Source organism: Camellia sinensis, chromosome 3, assembly GCF_055761805.1.
Source record: "Camellia sinensis isolate YWXY chromosome 3, ASM5576180v1, whole genome shotgun sequence".
Lineage (NCBI taxonomy): Eukaryota > Viridiplantae > Streptophyta > Magnoliopsida > Ericales > Theaceae > Camellia > Camellia sinensis.
Genome location: NC_138963.1, coordinates 186,243,261 through 186,263,022, shown reverse-complemented (window position 1 = coordinate 186,263,022; position 19,762 = coordinate 186,243,261). Strand labels below are relative to the sequence as shown.

General features: G+C 29.7%; 1 protein-coding gene across 4 annotated transcripts; it reads right to left on the bottom strand.

Moving 5' to 3' along the window:
• Positions 1-361: 361 nt before the first annotated feature.
• Positions 362-9,568, bottom strand: LOC114283874 (alcohol dehydrogenase-like 1). 4 transcript variants are annotated; one of them, XM_028226736.2, is made up of 10 exons: positions 7,978-9,568; positions 7,697-7,836; positions 7,548-7,594; positions 6,624-6,949; positions 5,274-5,356; positions 3,350-3,425; positions 3,042-3,106; positions 2,851-2,946; positions 1,383-1,544; positions 362-661 (listed from the first exon to the last, which is right to left on the bottom strand). In XM_028226736.2, the coding sequence occupies exons 1-10, from the start codon at positions 8,027-8,029 to the stop codon at positions 545-547; spliced, it is 1,164 nt and encodes a 387-aa protein (XP_028082537.2). In that variant the 5' UTR covers positions 8,030-9,568; the 3' UTR covers positions 362-544. The 4 variants fall into 4 exon arrangements, with proteins under 4 accessions (XP_028082537.2, XP_082773636.1, XP_082773639.1 ...); XM_082917510.1 differs by having other exon boundaries at positions 7,697-7,830; positions 7,978-8,153; XM_082917513.1 differs by lacking the exon at positions 1,383-1,544 and having other exon boundaries at positions 7,697-7,830; positions 7,978-8,159.
• Positions 9,569-19,762: the final 10,194 nt, after the last annotated feature.

Genomic DNA, 19,762 nt, shown 5'->3' with positions numbered 1-19,762 from the left:
TGTCGTCCCGAGCTTCTTTTGATAATTTGAATCGATCATATTGTAGAGTTCGTTGAGTAGATTATCCATGCAAAAAATCAAGTTAATTGGATATCTGCAGCCTTATAACCAAAGCACATTTGTTTTTATAAAAATCAACGGTTAACATAACTTTCATAAATTTTTAATAACAATTAAGACCTAATCATGGAGTTATATATATCCGATTAACTTGATTTTTTACATGAATAATATTCTTGATGAACCCTACAATATGACAGTTCAAATTATCAAAAAACTATTTTGGATGAACTCCCACAAAGAAGCACAGCAGGCTGTCGTACCTTGAAAGCACAGTAACACCCCAAGTCCACAATTTTGGTTTTCTTGATATAATACTTACCATTAAAATTTCATTGAAACTTTTGTGCAGTAAGTGTTTGTTTATTGTGTTCATCGATGACCAATCAACAATAATGACGTAGCTAAAATTCGAAAATTATACAGAAATTGCATTATTAATATAACAACAAATGTAAAAATGAAAATTAAAAGCAACACCCATCTATTTATCCATCCATATGATGCATCGGACGCTCTTCCCTTGTAGAAGTAAGTCAAAAGCTTTGTTGATATCCTGAAAGTTGACTTCATGTGATATGAAGCCATCCAAATTAAGCTCCTATAAAAATAACACAAAGCAACAAGCAATTGTTATTGAAAATATTACATGATCGATCACAAAATAATTGCTTTTTAGTGGGACTAACACAAAATAATTGTAAAATTATCGAGGTGCATATAGTTTTCACTTGCACCAAAATCACATACTTACTTGCAAAGTTCTTGTAATTATTTTGAATTCTCCCCCACTAAAATACTAAACTCCCAAATTTTTATTGATCAACTACAAATGAACCAAATTGATCATGAACAACATAAATTCCATTCTTTACAGCTTATTTAGTTGCGTATTCAATCTGAACTCGTTCAATTGTGTATTCAAACCGAACTTGAGATTGAATAGTAAGTTAAAATCCAATTTATTTCTTTTTGCCCATTGGCCCACTAGATTCCGCTTTAGACGGAGGTTGGTAAGCTGAGGTTTTTTTATTTTTTATTTTTGGTGTGTTAATTGATGACTTTTGATTCTCATAATGATAAATAAAAAGTAACATATCACAAAAAAAAATATCCGATAGCAAGTTCATCACTTAATTCAATAAAAAAAGGGAGATACTACTTCAATTCCTTGGTGCCATCCAACCAAATCCAATGCGATTTTTTACTTAATTTGCATTTTCAAAATTCATCCAACTCATTTTTGGACGAATCGTAATTGGACAGTCAAAGGTAAAAAATAATGATCATAATCATGATAATAAAAAATAAAAAAAACTTACTTGGTCTAAATATTTTTTGACAAGGAAAGGAATGTCAGATTTAGCTTTCATTCCTCCAAAAACGGACCCTCCAACAGTTCTCCCTCTCATAATCTCCAAAGTGCTAATGCTTAACGGTGTGCCGTGCATCTCCACCCCCAGTATCACTGTTCTTCCCCATCCCTAATCTCATATAATAAAACCAACTTAATGAATCTCATTAAATAAATAAATGAGAACAATTAATGGAGTTTAAAATGAATCATCATCATGATTAACGAGTGTTTAATCAAATTTTCATTTCAATATGGTCAAATAGATTAACTTTGCAGTATATTCGAAAGTATCTACATCAATCTATATCACTATCATCTCCAAATATCATGTTAGTAAAATCATCTTTTTATAAATGTAAATGTTCTTATCTGAACCATATGACGGATGCATAGATTTTGTTTTTATTTTTTTTCGTCATTTTCTATATTTTCCAGTTGATTATACCTTGTCAAAAGGTTATAAAATGACCATATTTAATTATTTATTTTCTATCTATAAATCTCTGCACAAATTTAATATTTATTCATCATGTTATATTTTATTTGTCATGTGATATATCCACAACTACATTATATATTTATGGCCACTTATGTTTTCAAGGAACTCTATATATATGTATTGATGCTTTGGCCACCCTAAACTCTGATAAATTTTTTTAATCAATTGATAAAGTTGTATGACCCACCAAAAAGTGAAAAAGAATGAAGTGGTATAACCACAAAAAAGAAAAAAAAAATATATATATATATATATATATATATTACAATGTTTTAATTATATATAATGTTTTGAAGATTTCTAATTAACTCGATTGTAAACAACGATTTCTTGGTTTTTTAAGTGTTATGCGTTTCATTGGTCCAAATGTGGTAGAATACGATGGTTTCTGTGAAATTGAAGACCTCTAAGTCATTGGTTATATTTGAAAGTTAGGGAGAAATTATTTAGCTAATTGATGAAATGAAGCATGGATTACTCGATAAATTTGGGTTGAAAATCAAGGTCAAATTGAATTGAAATTATTTGTCTTGTTTGGTCCTCTCATGATAAAAGATTTTGTCATTGTTGGCAAGTATTCTCTATACCAAAGATTCATGTCCCTCTTTACTAATTGGCATCTCAAAATACAAAAAATCACAAAACATATTTGTTCGAATTAGAGATCCTTGGGTACAAAAGAATCATAAATTTGAAGTACATAAGATCTTTATCACCAAGGATCCTCTAGAGTTTTTTTTTCCTAAAGTTTCCTAAAGTGGTGTGTTGTATGGATGAGATTTAATGCTAAAAAATTGATGTGACTTGTCATTAAATCTCAACCATACAACACACCACTCTAGAAAACTTTAGAAAAAAAAAAACTCTAGAAGATCTTTGCTCGATCTTTATATCTATGACATGTTGTCAAGCTATGAAGGAAAGAGAGAAATACCGGTCGAGAGCTAAATATAGCCTCTTGCATCAAGGATACCAATCCAATGCACTCGAAGCAATAGTCAGCTCCCCCATCTGTCATTTCTTTTATCACCTGAGTTCATAATTTTAAAGTTTACAAAAAAATTTAACATTTTCTATAAGATTGATTAAGATCCTCTCCATTAGAAAGAATAGTAATAGACTAACCTCGCTAACCGATTTTTCTGAGCAATTTGTAGGATTAATAAAGTTTGTAATCCCAAATTTTTTTCCTGCACATATATAATTATGCCATGAGTAGGACAATCTTTAGACTGCCTCTGAATTTTGAATTTGTAATGAAAAAAAAAAAAAAACTTTTATTTATTTATTTATAAATTTCTCCATAAATTTAAATATTCCAAAATTTACCACATGAATGACTTGTTTCCTTCAATAGTTTTGAGTCCAATTACTTAAGAAATCAAGAAGATGCAGAGATAGCAAATGATATTGAAATATTGATGAAGACTCACCAACTTCAAATTTTTCAGGATTCAAATCGACTCCTATGATTTTTGAAGCTCCACGTAGCCTGGCTCCTTCCGCAACCTATATTATATTAAAATTCAAATTTCCAATTAATACCTTCGGTCTTTTCTTTTTTTTTTCTTAGGTACACTCTCATAAACTTTTCTACAGCACAAGTTATAGGTAATTGCATTATTGATCCTTTAAAGAGAGAAAAAAAAATCTATATATATATATATAAAATAATATATTAATGATAAACTTTATTGCATTAAAAGTCAAATTCATAAAATTTTCTATGAAATTGATATTTTATTTTTAACTTACTCTATTTTATTATTTACCTGATAAAAAATGTGCCCTACTTTTATTTTCTTGTTTAGTTTGTACAAAAATACCTTTCTGAGTTTTTTTTTTTTTTTTTTGGTGTTATTTTTTTTTAAATATTTTAATTAATTTTTTTTATTTTTTAATTACACCTATATACAATTAAAAAATAAAATTATATTAATTAAAATTTTAAAAAAAACTCAAAATAATTTTAAAAATATTAAACCAAACAAATAAACTAGTGATGGCGGAGAGGAATCAGGATCCCCTCCTTGAGTTTTCTACATGACTTTTTACTTGTTAGGTTATTGGGTCCACTTTTAGCCTCAATTTCAATAATTTGAACCGTTTACATTTTAAGATTTATTGAGTATATCATACTTATAAAAAATTAAATTGATCGGATATCAGAAAACATTTGTTCGGAAAAATATTTATTAAATTTAAAAAAAAAATGATTTTTAGTTTGATGATCTGAACACATATTTTCTGATATCCGATCAACTTAATTTTTCACAAGTATGATATACTCAACAAATCTTAAAATGTGAACGGTTCGGATCATTGAAATTAAACCTAAAAATGGGACCAATAACTTAACAAATAAGAAGTCAAGTAAAAAACTCAAATAGGGAATCCAGACTCGAGGGGAGACCGACACCAAAGTCCAAAAGAAACAAAAGGGAGGTGGACACAAATTCCGTCAAACTGTAACCATCATCTCTGGAAAAATTACCTTGTGGTGGGCAAAATTCAGTTGGTTTTTCTAACTTCATATTTATTAATTAAAAATAATGCGACTTCATATTTTTTTATTAACTTTTTAAGTGATTACTCAAATAATAAATAATATAAAACAATATTCTAAGAACACAAACCACTCACTTACGATGAGGCACATGCGGTGTGGGACTTACCTAATATGAGGAGTAATAATCTTTGGGTTGACTTTTCTTTTTAAGTTGTGATTTAATTGGAAAAGTATTCGGGGGGCTCGTCGGATTGATTAAGCTTCTGGTGATTAGTCAAACAGATTCTTATATATAAAAAAAAATTCAATTCACAAACCGATAATTATATGATTAGATTATATTTATTATTTTAAAAATAAATTATTTATTTTTAAAATCATAAATTTAGTCTATTTTTTTATATGAATGATCGGCACAACGAGTCTTGCAAGATTTGAGTCACTGCGACTATATTTGGTGGTTGAAAATTTTAATAAGGAAAAAAAAATAAAAAGAAAATAAAAAAGAATTGATAAAATTTGAATTTTAAGATCTGTTTGGTTGTGTTGAAAAATGAAGAAATAAATGTAAACTTAAAAGACAAAAAGTGAAATTGAATGTTCTTCTCACTTTTTTTTCTCTATATTTTCTATTATAATCAAACAAAAAATAAAATTATATTTTCTTTTTCTTTTTCTTTTCCATTTTGTTCATCAAATTTTGGAACTAAACATAGCTTCAAGTGAACGCACTCAATTCTAGTGGAGATGAGGGATTTTGTCTGGTTATGAAGGGCACATTGATTCAAATTAAAATGGTTTTAAGTTTAAAATTAAATGTAATGAAAAATGACATTTGCTCTAATTACCGCAAGTCCAACAGCTCCAAGCCCAAAGATTGCTACCGTGGACCCTTCTTCTACAGCTGCAACCTTGAATGTTGCACCAACTCCTGATACAGTCAACAATCAATCATTTTTCTCAATAAGCCTTTCTTATATTTTTTATTTATAATTTGTTAGGAGTAAGAAAGAATATTCGAAGCAAAACAGATACTTAAAAATAGTGATAGGATAGGGACTACGACTACGATGGCAACAGACAAAGTTGCTTTAATTGTGTTATTGTTTTCAGAAGTGACTTGTCTTTTTGTTTTTCCACTACTTTGATAGGATGATTCATTTGTGTTGTGTTTCATGGTTTACGTACAAGAATAAATCATGATTTACTTGGAAGATGAAAGATTGACAACTTTAATTTTAAAGATTTAAAAAAAATTTAGTAATGTGATAATGATTGAAATTTATATGTGATATGATGTGATATATATATATATATATATATATTTTTATTTTTATTTTTATTTTTTTTCTTACCACATCATTAAAATTCTTTTTAAAATTTTAAAATTGAAGTTCCCTATCATTTTAATGTTACTTGAGTTGAAGGTCATGATGTCTTTCTCTTGTGAGGTGTCTGATAATCCCTTTGAACTCCAAACCGCAACCACCAAGTTGACTTACATAATTTTATTTTATTTTTATTTTTTTTTATTTTTAAGTAATGATACCTAAATTCTTATACAATTTTTTTATGATTCCTTCATTTTAAATCAAAACATCCACGATGTAATTGTAATTTCACAAATGTAATCACTACATCATTCTTGTAAGATTAATTAAGGTATTGTTGATAACATTGTCAGTTTTAATTTTCTATTTACTGAAACAAGAAACAAAATTATTATTATTATTTTTTTGAGTAAAAAACAAAAATAAAAAACTTTTTGTATGAACAAAAATTTTTAAAAATAAAAAAATATGTTTGGTAAGTTGAGCTAGTAGATGGTGGACAAATGTGGTGGTCGACGGTAGGCGTGTCAGATATGACCAGCAAAGTTGCTGGTCGACGCTGACCATCCAATCAGAGGAGAGTCGCAAGAAGGTGATCAAAGCTCTTCGGAACTTGCCGGAGGGCCATTGGTGGGCGAGCAGAGACCGGTAGTAGACCACGGTGGGTGGTACTGGCAAGTGGCTAGTGGCAGCCAGATGTTGTGAGGGAAGATGGAAAAAGTAAAAACTTGTTTCGAAAACACTTTTTCTTTTTCTTTTTTAATTTCTAAAAATTTTGAAATCAATTTCACTTTTTAAAAAAAAAAAAACATTCCGAAAACAAAACACAGAAACGTTACCGAAACAAACGATGCGCAACCAACTCACCAGTGCTTACGCCGCAACTAAGCAAACAGGCCTTGTCGACAGGAATGAGACTATTGATCTTGACGATGTTGGCGATATCAACAACAGTGTACTCAGTGAAGCTCGAAACAAACAAGAAGTGATGCAAAACATCGCCATTCGAGTCCCTGAATCTGCTGGTTCCATCTCTGGGCACCCCATTCAAATGAGTGATGGGAAAAGAGGAACAAGAATTGCTCTTGGAAGACTTGCAATCCCTACATTCTCCACAATCAGCGTTAAACACTGGCAACACTCTGTCTCCTTCTTGCACTTCCTCCACATTCTCTCCCACACTCTCAACAACACTGCATAACAACAACAACAACAAAAGTGAATATTTTAGTTTAAATAACCAAAAATCAAAAAATGACTGAGTGGCCTGTAATTGAGTGATAGATAGATCAATGCCCGAAGAATTCTCGACTGAAGAAATGAGTCACAAAGTCTACGACAAAATTAGGAGAGATCTTTGATTTACAGAAGCAAAAATAAAATTATACCACTTGAAGGCAATGAACCAATTGCAAACGATTTCTTGCTTCCATCCAAAAAAGAAAATTGAGAATAGTAAAGTGAATATTTAGCGAGTATTTAGTGATCATTGAAGGGTGTCTGTGAAATTAACTCTTTTATAAGCAATCAAAATTACCACAAAAAAAAAAAAAAAAAAAAAAAAAACTTGCTTGGTTTTGTTTTCATTTTTGTTTTCTTGCTTTCAAAAACAAAATAATAAAAAGTTCAAAACACCGATCTTTCTCATATGGTTTTCAGTTTTGCAAATTCAAAAATAATTTTTTAGTACTTTCTAGAAGTGGGTTGAAATTTACAAGTCAATATATACTTTTCAGAATGAAAATAGAAAACAGAACAAAAAACAAAAACAACAAATTAGTCAAATATTACCCAACTGCTTCATGCCCAAAAATCCTCGGAAAAACTGCAACTGGCCCCTGAATAATAATGACATGAAAGCAACAATTAGAACAAAATCATGAAAAATTGCTTTTCTATATGTATGTATTTGGGGGAAGAAGAGGAAGAAGAGAACTTACAACATTTAATTTCCAGAAGGTAACATCAGTGTGACAAAGGGAAGTGCAGAGTATTTTAATCCGAACCTCGAAAGCTTTAGGAGGATCTACTTCTATCTCTTCTATTACTAGTGCCTCTCCTGCCTTTCTACATACTGCAGCTGTCGTGTCGTGTTATGTTGTGTTGATTTGGATCACAGACAGAAAGTGATTAAATGATCAAAATTGTAATAATCAAATGATTTACAAGACCAAAGTAACTGTTAAAAACAAGAAGCCACTTTTCAGTAAGAGATTGAGACCTTTGCATCTTATGGGCTTTCCTGCTGTTTCTGATTGTTGTTTGCTCTCCATAATTGAGTTCTCTCTCTCTCACTCTATCTGTCTTCTTCTCTCTAATCTCTACAGGTTGAATGTAAAGTTCCTCGTGTATATATATAAAGAATGATCTAAAAAGTCAAAAACATGTTACCCACGGGATGTAGTTCAAAAGCAGCATCCAGTTTAAAAGTTACAAGGATAATTACATCATCATTCTGAATGGTACTCCTTTCGTCCCTAAATAATGATTCCTTTTAAGGAATGTAATTTTTTTTTAATAATACAATTATTATATTTTAAAAAATTAATTTTTTAAAATTATCCTTTGATAGTATATTTTTTAGAAAATATCAATGTCATAATTGTACTTTTTATGTTGTTAATGAATTTAAAAGAAGAAAAAAATATGAAATTTATATTATTTTTATATTTGATTTTTAAAAAGGGACTAAATTTTGAGACAATGACAAATAGAATAAGGGACTAATATTTTGAGACAGAATGAGTACTTTATTTCTCATCCATAAATCCGTATATATAGACTTTTTAATTTTAAAAATCTTAGAAATACACTCTTTGGGAGGTGATTTAGAAGGGATGAAAATGATACATTTTCATATAAGAAAAAGTCAAAATATATGAATTTATTAATAAATAAAATAAAATGATATTCGCTAATAACGACAAAGGTGTTGGTGTAATTAAGCCAAATAATTTTTTGTATGTAACATCATCATTAATTATTAAAAGAGTACATCATAAATTCACTATTCAAATGTAATTAGGGATGGCAATTTAAACCCGACCCGATGGGGAACTGACCCCTCAATCCCGATTAGAATGATTTTTTCTCAAAAAATATCCCTAACGGGTCAGGAATGGTATTCGAAAATGAGTCCCCGATATTTTTCGAGCCTGTCACGGTGATAGGTTGCCCCGCTCCAGCCCCGTCCTCGTTTCCGCTCCGAATTGAAATTACTATTATACTCCTTTATATATATATGTGTGTGTGTTTCTCTAGGGAGTTTTTGACTATTGTTTGGATGTTTTTTTTTTTTTTTTTTTAATTTGTTGTGGTGTGGGTGTTGTTTTGTATCTTGTTTATCATGTTGTTGTTGTTGTTTGAATGTTTATGTCTGGACATTGTTGGATTATGTTTTTATTTATATTATTTTTATTTGCCTAAGAAAAATAAAAAATTAAATAGGATATGCAAAATTCAAAACAAAAAAAAAAGGTCGAGGATTTTTCAGGGTCGAGGAAACCCGATCCCCGTTAGGGGTAGGAACGGGTGGCTAATGGGTTCCCTGCAGAGAATCGGGGGCAGAACGGAGAATTTTATCCCTTCGGGGACGGAGACGGGGAGTGTAATCCCCGGTCCCGCGCCGGCTCGTTGCCATTTGTAAATGTAATTATCCAATCTCTAATATAATTTGTAACAGCCGCACACACACATATACTAAAATTAATCATACTCAGGAGTCGTTTGACAACCCATAAAAAAAGTTAAAAAATCAAAAAGTTAATAGATACCAAAAGTCAAAGTTTTCTTCATCTCATATTTTTGTCAAAAAAAAAAAAAAAAACCTCACTAAAAACCTATTCCCAAACCATCCCTTATGTGGTATCAAATCCTTATACTTTGTATCAAATTCCATTTTAATATCACTAAAAAAGTCACTAAATTACCCTTCACACCCTTGTACTTTGTATCAAATCCCACTTTGATATCTATGCATAAAATTGTGACATCCAACACCCTGTAATTCTAGTCAAATATCAATGACCATCTTTTGTTACTCCATTGTTTAAGTCTTTAAGGAAATCCAGTCATGTGACAAGCATGTGATTATGAAATAAGAGTAAGAGAGGAAAATTATTATTTTTCATCAATACACATTTTGTGTCACATAATAAGCATGTGAGAATTATATAATACAATATATATATATATATGTTCATATGATGAAAATAAAGACGAAGAAGTAACAAAATAAAGTTTTTAAAATAAAATTAAAAAAGAAAAGAAAAAAGCAGTAGAGAATCTGAAGAGAAAGAAAGAGAAATAGATGAAATATTGTGTTACTGTAGAAAACAAAGCTTTGTGATTTCAATTTCTGTAAAATCATAATTCATCTTCTTAATTATTCATAATCTACGTTTTGTTTTAGTCGAAAATAGTCATAACTTAATGTGAATATCAGGACAAAATGTGTGTAGGCAATAAACGAGGGTAATGTTTTCCCTTTCGCCTCATTTTGTAATCAAATGGTTGTTATATTACTGATTTTTGTTAGAAACTTATACAATGGAGTAACAAAATGGGAATATTGAAACTTGACTAAAAGTGTAGGGATTGATTGTTACAATTTTATATATAAGGATCAAAGTGAAATTTGATGTAAAGTACATGAATGCAAAATGCAATTTACCAGAAAGGGTGTTTATTTGGAGAGATTGAAATGGGGGATTAAACTCCATGTCCACCATATTGAGTAGTGCGTTGTTTAGTTAAAAAAATTGTAAATTGAACTAATAGTCCGAACGGACTATTAGTCTCCCATATAGGGACTATCCTATCCTGAGCGGAAGAGGTGCGATGCATAGTCTCTAGACAAGCCTTTCTCTAGATTAATTAGTAAAAAGATAATTTTGCTCTCCAAATATTTACAACATATTTGATTTAATTTTCATAAACTAATTTTCAATTTTTTTTAAAAAATAATAAAATATTAGTTTTGTGAAAAAATTAATTTTAAAAATAATCATTTCCCAAATTCTAGTCATATGAACTAGGTCTCGTTTGGAAATATCACTTTTTAGTTTAAACATCAAAAAGTCATTAAAAAAGCCAAAAAATTAACAAATTATACAAAAAAAGAAAAAGATTTCATTTTCTCTTTATTTTTTACACATTTTTGATAAAAAATTAAAAAATCATCTCAAACATACTATTTTTTTACCTCATATTTTAACTAAAAAATCAAAAAATTATTAAAATAACATGTTCTCAAACGAGCCCTTAACAAACATGGAATAACACATAATTTCCAACCAAATAATTCAAAAATTATATATCTTAAAATTAACAATCTAATAGACTATAATCGTCTCTTATTCACGTCTAAACAAATATATTCCAAGTAAAGAGACCATGTGTTGGTGATGTAATCTTGTCATTATATTAACTTTTTTTATATCCCAAGTAAAGAGACCATGTGTTGGTGATGTAATCTTGTCATTATATTAACTTTTTTTATAGTGTAAATTCATTTTTAATATAGTTTCATGAGATAAATTTTTTTTTATTTTTTTAATAAAGAACCCTATAATAGTTAATTGTAACCTCGCACGCCATTAGTATGAAATATTTTGTGGTGTCTGACTTTTTGGTATGACGTATTTTGTGGTATCTGACTTTTGGTATGACGTATCATTCATCAATGAATTGAGCAACAAATAATTATGGGTAAATTGCACTGACATTCCTTGAACTTTGATTCAATTATATGTTATATTTTGATATTTTGAAAATTATATTTTCATCTTATGATTAATAGTCTCATTTTACAAACCTCCTTCTTATATAAAAGGTAATAATTTTTAGTAGAAAAACAAAAAAAAATTACATTAAAAAAAAAATAAAGCAATGAAAAAAGAAAAAAAAAAGAAAGGAAGTAAAACAAAGTAAGAAAAGAGAGAGTGCATGTGACGCCCCAAATTTTTTTTTTGAAACGTCATAAGATTTAAATAACGATAACTTGCTAGATAAAGTTTTAACTACTAATTAGGAACTTTTAAGTTCTTACATAATCAAAGTCCAACAACAAAATAAAACTACAAGTTCACACACAACGTCACAATATAGTTAAATCCTAATACAAGGGATAACAGGATTTTATTTTGATAAAATCTTGACTCTAAGTTAGCCAAGGTTCGATATTGGCAGCAGTTCCAATTTCAGCCTCAGTCCCTTCTTCGACATAATCTGGCATGAAATGCCAGGGCAACAAAATATATGCCATGAGTTTTGCAACACAGTAAGAAAACGTAACTAACCTACCATTCTTTTTAAGAGAAAAATAATAATATTCTAAACATGGGATAACAATATAATTATACACAGAAATTACAACCATTAGAATAATTTCAGTAATTTTAATAAATTTGGTGACACTCGAAATCTCACCAAAGAGATTTAACTTACCAACCACTAAGCATGGCAACGGTTAATTTGAAACCCTCCATTGGTCAAATATTTAAGTGTTACCAACCGTAACTACTAGGGATGCCCACGTCTGGAGTTATATACCCAAGTAGTGGCATTCGTGGTCTACCCCAAGGAAACGGTCTGCCAGGGGTAAGTAACCTCCCTGTGTGCCACCTGCACATCCACCCTTATTCCAAAACCGAATACCGAAAATGGGTCAAATAAGTCTCATGTCATCTTAGAGTTTCGTAACACAATTTACGTGAGAATTCTCAAAACCAGGACTCACCCTGAACAACCGGTGTTAACCGTCAATCCCTTGATTTCATACACTCTTTAAAACCAAGACTCACTCTGAAAACTGGTATTAACCGTCAATTGTTAACTTTGTATGTGCCTTTAATCCTTTCAGTTAATTTTGATATTAATCACAAATAATTCCAATTTTTAATCACAAATGATGTTATACCAACGCATTAAAAATCTCAACATAAAATATTACACATGTCACACAATAATAAATAAATGTACAGCATTTAAATAAACAATTTATTTAAATCATGGTATGAAATAATAATTTGGATGCAAAGAAAATAAACCAAAGTCACACACGTGCATGGATTTTTAATTTACAAGATTAGACTACCACAATATTAAATAAACCACAATGCACCCATACATGGATTACTAATTTACTATATTTGATGGATTGGACCAACACAATAACTGGTTTTTATCCAAATAAATAATTGAAGTGATGATCTTAAACCTGTCTAGAAATTTTCAGGTTATACCTTAGGTAATAAAAATTATAAATAAATTATTTATACAGTTCTAATATTCAATAAATATGTTTGGGTCATTTTTCAGAAATAAATTCCCAAAAATAAGTTATAAATAATTCTGTAAAATTCCCAGAAATTTTATGACACAGATTTATCACATTTCCTTATTTTAATTCCATGCTTAAATTTATAGATCAAACCCATAATATAAAAATTTATCATGAAACTAGACTTCTCAAATTTCATCTTTTAGTTAGAAATTACCAGATTTGGCTTAGTATAAAATTTTAAATAAATTTTCAAATACATGGTAAAATCTGTCTCACAGTTTCAGATTTAGTTAAAAATTTGTATAAATTCATAGAAAGCTAAAAAAATTGTTACCAAAATTTTTGGATGAACTAGACATCATTATCAATAACTTTGTAGAATAAATCATCTCGAAATTTTGAGTATAAAATTGTCTAAAAATTCGAGCAATATTCTGACAGATTCAAAATAGACTACTTTCATCACAGTTTCAAATTTAGTTAAAAATTTGTATAAATTCGTTGAAAGCTCAAAAATTGTTACCAAAATTCCTGGATGAACTAGACATCATTATCAACAACTTTGTAGAATAAATCATCTCGAAATTTTGAGTATAAAATTGTCTAAATATTCGAGCAACATTCTGGCAGATTCAAAACAGACTATTTTCATCACAGTTTCAGATTTAGTTAAAATTTTGTATAAATTCGTAGAAAGCTCAAAAATTGTTACCAAAATTTTCTGCAAGAACTAGACCTCATTATCAACAACTTTGTAGAATAAATCATCTCGAAATTTGAGTAGAAAATTGTCTAAAAATTCGGGCAACATTCTGACAGATTCAAAACAGACTATTTTCATCACAGTTTTAGATTTAGTTAAAAATTTGTATAAAATCGTAGAAAGCTCAAAAATTGTTACCAAAATTTCTGGATGAACTAGACATCATTATCAACAACTTTGTAGAAAGAAATCATCTTGAAATTTTGAGTATAAAATTGTCTAAAAATTCGGGTAACATTCTGACAGATTCAAAACAGACTATTTTCATCACAAAATTCCTACACATATATATAAAATTTCTATTTATGAGTAGTCATTTTAATCACAAGGAAGTAATCTGAAAGTTTCACTAATAAAAAGAAATGAGAGGGTTGAGAGGGTTTTCTTACTAAAATCTTCAATTAATGAATCATTGACCAAATCTTTAACTCCTCTTCAATTCTTCACTTTCCCAAGCTATTTCCTTAGCCTTTCTTTACCATTTCCAGCACATGAATTCTAAGCTTTGAAATCTCTCTTTCTACAATGTCTCAACTCTTAAACCTCTTTTTTTTTCTTTTTTTTTTCTTTTTTTTTTGGGGGGAAATGCTCTCAGCACAATGCACAATACATACACCTCATTCTTCCATTACACACCACGTGTGCACATGAACACTAACACATTTCATTGAGGCTCCAGCACATCACTCACATGCACACACACCCACAGCAGATTTCTCAATACACCCACACCCATAAACACTCTCACTTCTAGACTCTTACATAATTCAATTTATATTTTTGCTTAATTTAATTGAGCAACACTTAATTCTAATAAATCTTGATTAACACATAATTAAATTAATCAAAAATAATCACAAATCCCACATAATTTAATTGGTCTAATTTGACTTCCCAATTAATTTTGTTTAATTTTATCATTCTGAATCAGATTTCAAATCAAACTCCTAAAAGGCTCCAAATATCAAATTAAACTTATTGAGCTCATCAATTTTGGTTTCTCAAACCTTTAAGGCCTTCAATTTCAGATCAAACTCAAAATCTTCATCTATAAATTACATATTCAATTGAGCACCTCATAAATAAATTTAGTTCATAATAATCTAAATTATCAAACCTCACAACTCAATTAACTCCAATTCGGACCCAATTGATCAAACCTTAGTTTTATTAAACTGAATTGAATATTTAATTACACTTTCATAGGGTCCAATACTTGAAATTAAACTGATTTAACTTATCAATTTCACCTCCTTAGGCTATTTGGACGTTCAATTTCTAATTCTAAAATAAATCCTTAATAAAATAATTTATAAATAACAAATATTAAACACCCACAAAATTATTATTTATTTATTTTATTTTTTTATTTTTTTTCTTGTTAGTGATTGAATTGGATTAATTTAAAACTAATTTTTACACTAATACATATTTCAGATAGACTCTGGATAAAACTAATTAATTTATTTATTTATCTTCTTTTAAAAATAATAAAATGTGGGTTTTCACAGTGCATGAGTTCAATGTTTTCATTTCGTCTAAATAATTATAATGATAGAGGATTAGTGTAATTTTTCAAACGTCAAGAAATAATATATATTGAATCCAAACCTTAGGGGTATAAGTGTAATTTATCCAATAATTATTGTAACCAACCAAATAAATTTTTTTTTTTAAGGGTCCAGATCATCTCCAATCTAAATCTAGAATAGTCCGGTCCAGTTCAACCCATTGGACCCACTTTTGGGTCCCTTTTCGATAATTATAACCGTTTACATTTTAAGATTTGTTGACTACATTATTCCTGTAAAAAATTACGTCGATCGAATAACGGATACTATGTATTTTGATTAATTTTGTATGGAAAAAAATTAACGATCAGAAAATTAACGGTTTATATAAAAGTGATCCGAATACAAAGTATTCGTTATTCGATCAATGTAATTTTTTACAGAGATAATATATTTAACAAATTTTAAAATATGAACAATTTAAATTATAAAAAAAAAAACTCAAAAATAAGCCCAATAGATAAAATTAGATCCTCTACTTCAAATGGTGAATTGGAGACAAACCCCACCTTTTTTTTAATGAGACCAACCAACCAAACAATTGACATGGACAATTATTGCACCAACCAAACCACTGACTCGAACGGGTGGATGGTGGTGCTATCTGCGGATACAGCTGTGGCTCAAGGTACAACGGGCTCTTGTGGGCAACAAGAAAAATCATGTGTATTTTGATAATTTAGCTGTTTATATTATAAAATTTGTTGAATAAATTAATTATGAAAAAATATAAATATCAAATTAATTAAATATTTATAATCACATAAAATATTATATTTATTTTGAAAAAATAAATTGTAAACATAATTTTGATAATAGACTAATTATTATTTACGCTATGATCATATGGTTATAAATATCTGATTAATTTGATTTTTTATATAAATATTGTTGGAAATTGTTGGAAAATTTTAGGTAAAATTAGAATTTTTTCCTAAGTTTGGTCTATTTTTTAGGTGGGCTCCGTGCGTCGATTTTCGCGGGTCAAAGTGGTAACGCGTTCTATGCCGCGTTGTGATTCACGTGGTATATTTGGTTACTCAAAACCATTACCGAGTGAATGGGAAATTGAAGCCAAAGTATGCTCCATGGAAATGGAGTTTTGGTGAAAAATCCTTGAAGGTTTGAATAAGGCTTGTCCCACATTGATTTGGTGGGAAGTTTTGAATGGGTTTATAAGGCATGGAATTGGATCTTGAGGTGTGCCCCAAGGGATACCCAAGTGTTTTAGAGAGGAAGGTTATGGGCAAAATGGGCTAGACCCATTGGACCCAAAAATCACCCCGCGCGCCGTCCGTCGAGTGGGCTTGGGCGCGAGTGTATCTTTTTGGATCAAAAACATTTGAATTTAATTTTATTTTTGGAAAATGAAATCTAGAATTCAAATTAATTTCGGAAATAAACTGGTCCGATTTTTCTGTACACCTAAACAGGTCCCTTCCTGTTTTTATCTGTTTGAATTTTGAACCCAACAAATTTAAATCTGTTTAATTCAAAACCAAACAGGTTTCATACATGTTCAAACAGGTTTCCACCTGTTTAATTTAAAACCTGCAGCCACCAATCCATCTATAAATAGAACAGCCCTCATTTGATGTTTATATTCAGAAATTTCGTATTTCACCTCTGCAAATTTATTCTTCATTTTGCTGCATTTAATTTTTGTGAGAAAGAGTATAAACACTTACTGTGTTCGTTAGACAAACAATTTGTAGTGCTGCTATTGTTTGTAGTTGATCATTTCATCTTAGGAGATAGACGTTCACATTCTGAAAGTACCGTGGAAAGGACGAATCTGTCTTAAGGACACAATGTCAAACACTGAACTTGATCTGAATAATATTCAAGATATTAATCAAGTAAGTTATTTATTTATTTTCTGTTTTTTTATTATTTATTTAAATCAGATTTTAATTTTATTTTTGTAACAAAATAAAATCTGTTTTTATTTATTTAATTCTTTTTCTAGTTTGATTTTTGTAATCAAATATCCATTCTCCTTTCCTATATTTATTTTATATTCTGTTTGTCGTTTAGTACCCAAACAGAATTAATTAATTTAAATACAATGAAGATTGTCCAACAATCTTAAGACATTTTTTTTTTTTTTTTGGTATCTTCATTGTATTTAATTTTCTGTGATTTCATAAAGACATATTCTGGTTGGAAAAATAAATAGTGATTTATGCTATTTGACAGATAGTAGTAATATACTATCTCTTCTCTTTCACAACTAGCAGTAATATACTGGTGTCATTAACAATTACAGAATATTAATTTATGTTACAGAAAATTATTGTGGTATTTTATTTTTCTAGTTTTAGTAACAAGGAAAATAAATTAATATTCTGTGTAATAATTTATTTTCTGGTTTTAGTAACTAGAAAATTAATTTGTGTTTTAATTTTTTGTGATTTTTGGAATCAGAAATTATGGCTACGGCAACTGGAAGTGGTACTCCGATTGTTACACCAACACCGGTCCCTATCCAGAACCATGTTCAAGTACCAATCAATCATGGAGAAAAACCAGAAAAATTTAACGGTACTGAGTTTAAGAGATGGCAGTAGCAGATGCTGTTCTATCTTACAACTCTTAATTTGGCCCAGTTTCTCCATGAAGAGGCTCCAGCACTTAAAGAGGGTGAAAGTGATCGGCAAGTTATTACCGCTGTAAATGCTTGGAAACATTCAGATTTCCTGCGCAGAAATTACATCCTCAATGGCCTTGACAACATGCTGTATAATGTTTACAATCCTTTGAAGTTAGCAAAAGAATTATGGAATTCTTTGGAGAAGAAATATAAGATAGAGGATGCCGGTATGAAGAAATTTGTTGTCGGTAAATTTCTGGACTTTGTTATGGTAGACTCCCAAACGGTAATTTCTCAAGTTCAAAGTTTTCAATTAATTTTACATGATATTCATTCTGAGGGTATGTCTCTGAGCGAGTCTTTCCAAGTTGCTGTTTTAGTGGAAAAGTTACCACCGGCTTGGAAAGATTTTAAAAATTATTTAAAACATAAACGCAAAGAGATGACCATGGATGAACTTATTGTAAGACTAAGAATTAAGGAAGATAATCGAAAGGCTGAAAAGAGGAATGGGAAAAATTCCATTGAGTCTAAGGCTAATGTGATTGAATAAGTTCATAAACCACATAACAAAAAGAGGAAATTTACTGGAGATGGTCCTAAACAAGGCGATAGCAACAAGAAGTTCAAAGAAAAATGCTGTAACTGTGGCAAGTCTGGACATCGAGCTTCTGACTGCCGCCGCCCTAAGAAGGATCATGGAAGTACAAGCAAGAAGACTACCAATCAAGCCAATGTAACTGAAATTTTGAGTATAAAATTGTCTAAATATTCGAGCAACATTCTGGCAGATTCAAAACAGACTATTTTCATCACAGTTTCAGATTTAGTTAAAATTTTGTATAAATTCGTAGAAAGCTCAAAAATTGTTACCAAAATTTTCTGCAAGAACTAGACCTCATTATCAACAACTTTGTAGAATAAATCATCTCGAAATTTGAGTAGAAAATTGTCTAAAAATTCGGGCAACATTCTGACAGATTCAAAACAGACTATTTTCATCACAGTTTTAGATTTAGTTAAAAATTTGTATAAAATCGTAGAAAGCTCAAAAATTGTTACCAAAATTTCTGGATGAACTAGACATCATTATCAACAACTTTGTAGAAAGAAATCATCTTGAAATTTTGAGTATAAAATTGTCTAAAAATTCGGGTAACATTCTGACAGATTCAAAACAGACTATTTTCATCACAAAATTCCTACACATATATATAAAATTTCTATTTATGAGTAGTCATTTTAATCACAAGGAAGTAATCTGAAAGTTTCACTAATAAAAAGAAATGAGAGGGTTGAGAGGGTTTTCTTACTAAAATCTTCAATTAATGAATCATTGACCAAATCTTTAACTCCTCTTCAATTCTTCACTTTCCCAAGCTATTTCCTTAGCCTTTCTTTACCATTTCCAGCACATGAATTCTAAGCTTTGAAATCTCTCTTTCTACAATGTCTCAACTCTTAAACCTCTTTTTTTTTCTTTTTTTTTTCTTTTTTTTTTGGGGGGGAAATGCTCTCAGCACAATGCACAATACATACACCTCATTCTTCCATTACACACCACGTGTGCACATGAACACTAACACATTTCATTGAGGCTCCAGCACATCACTCACATGCACACACACCCACAGCAGATTTCTCAATACACCCACACCCATAAACACTCTCACTTCTAGACTCTTACATAATTCAATTTATATTTTTGCTTAATTTAATTGAGCAACACTTAATTCTAATAAATCTTGATTAACACATAATTAAATTAATCAAAAATAATCACAAATCCCACAT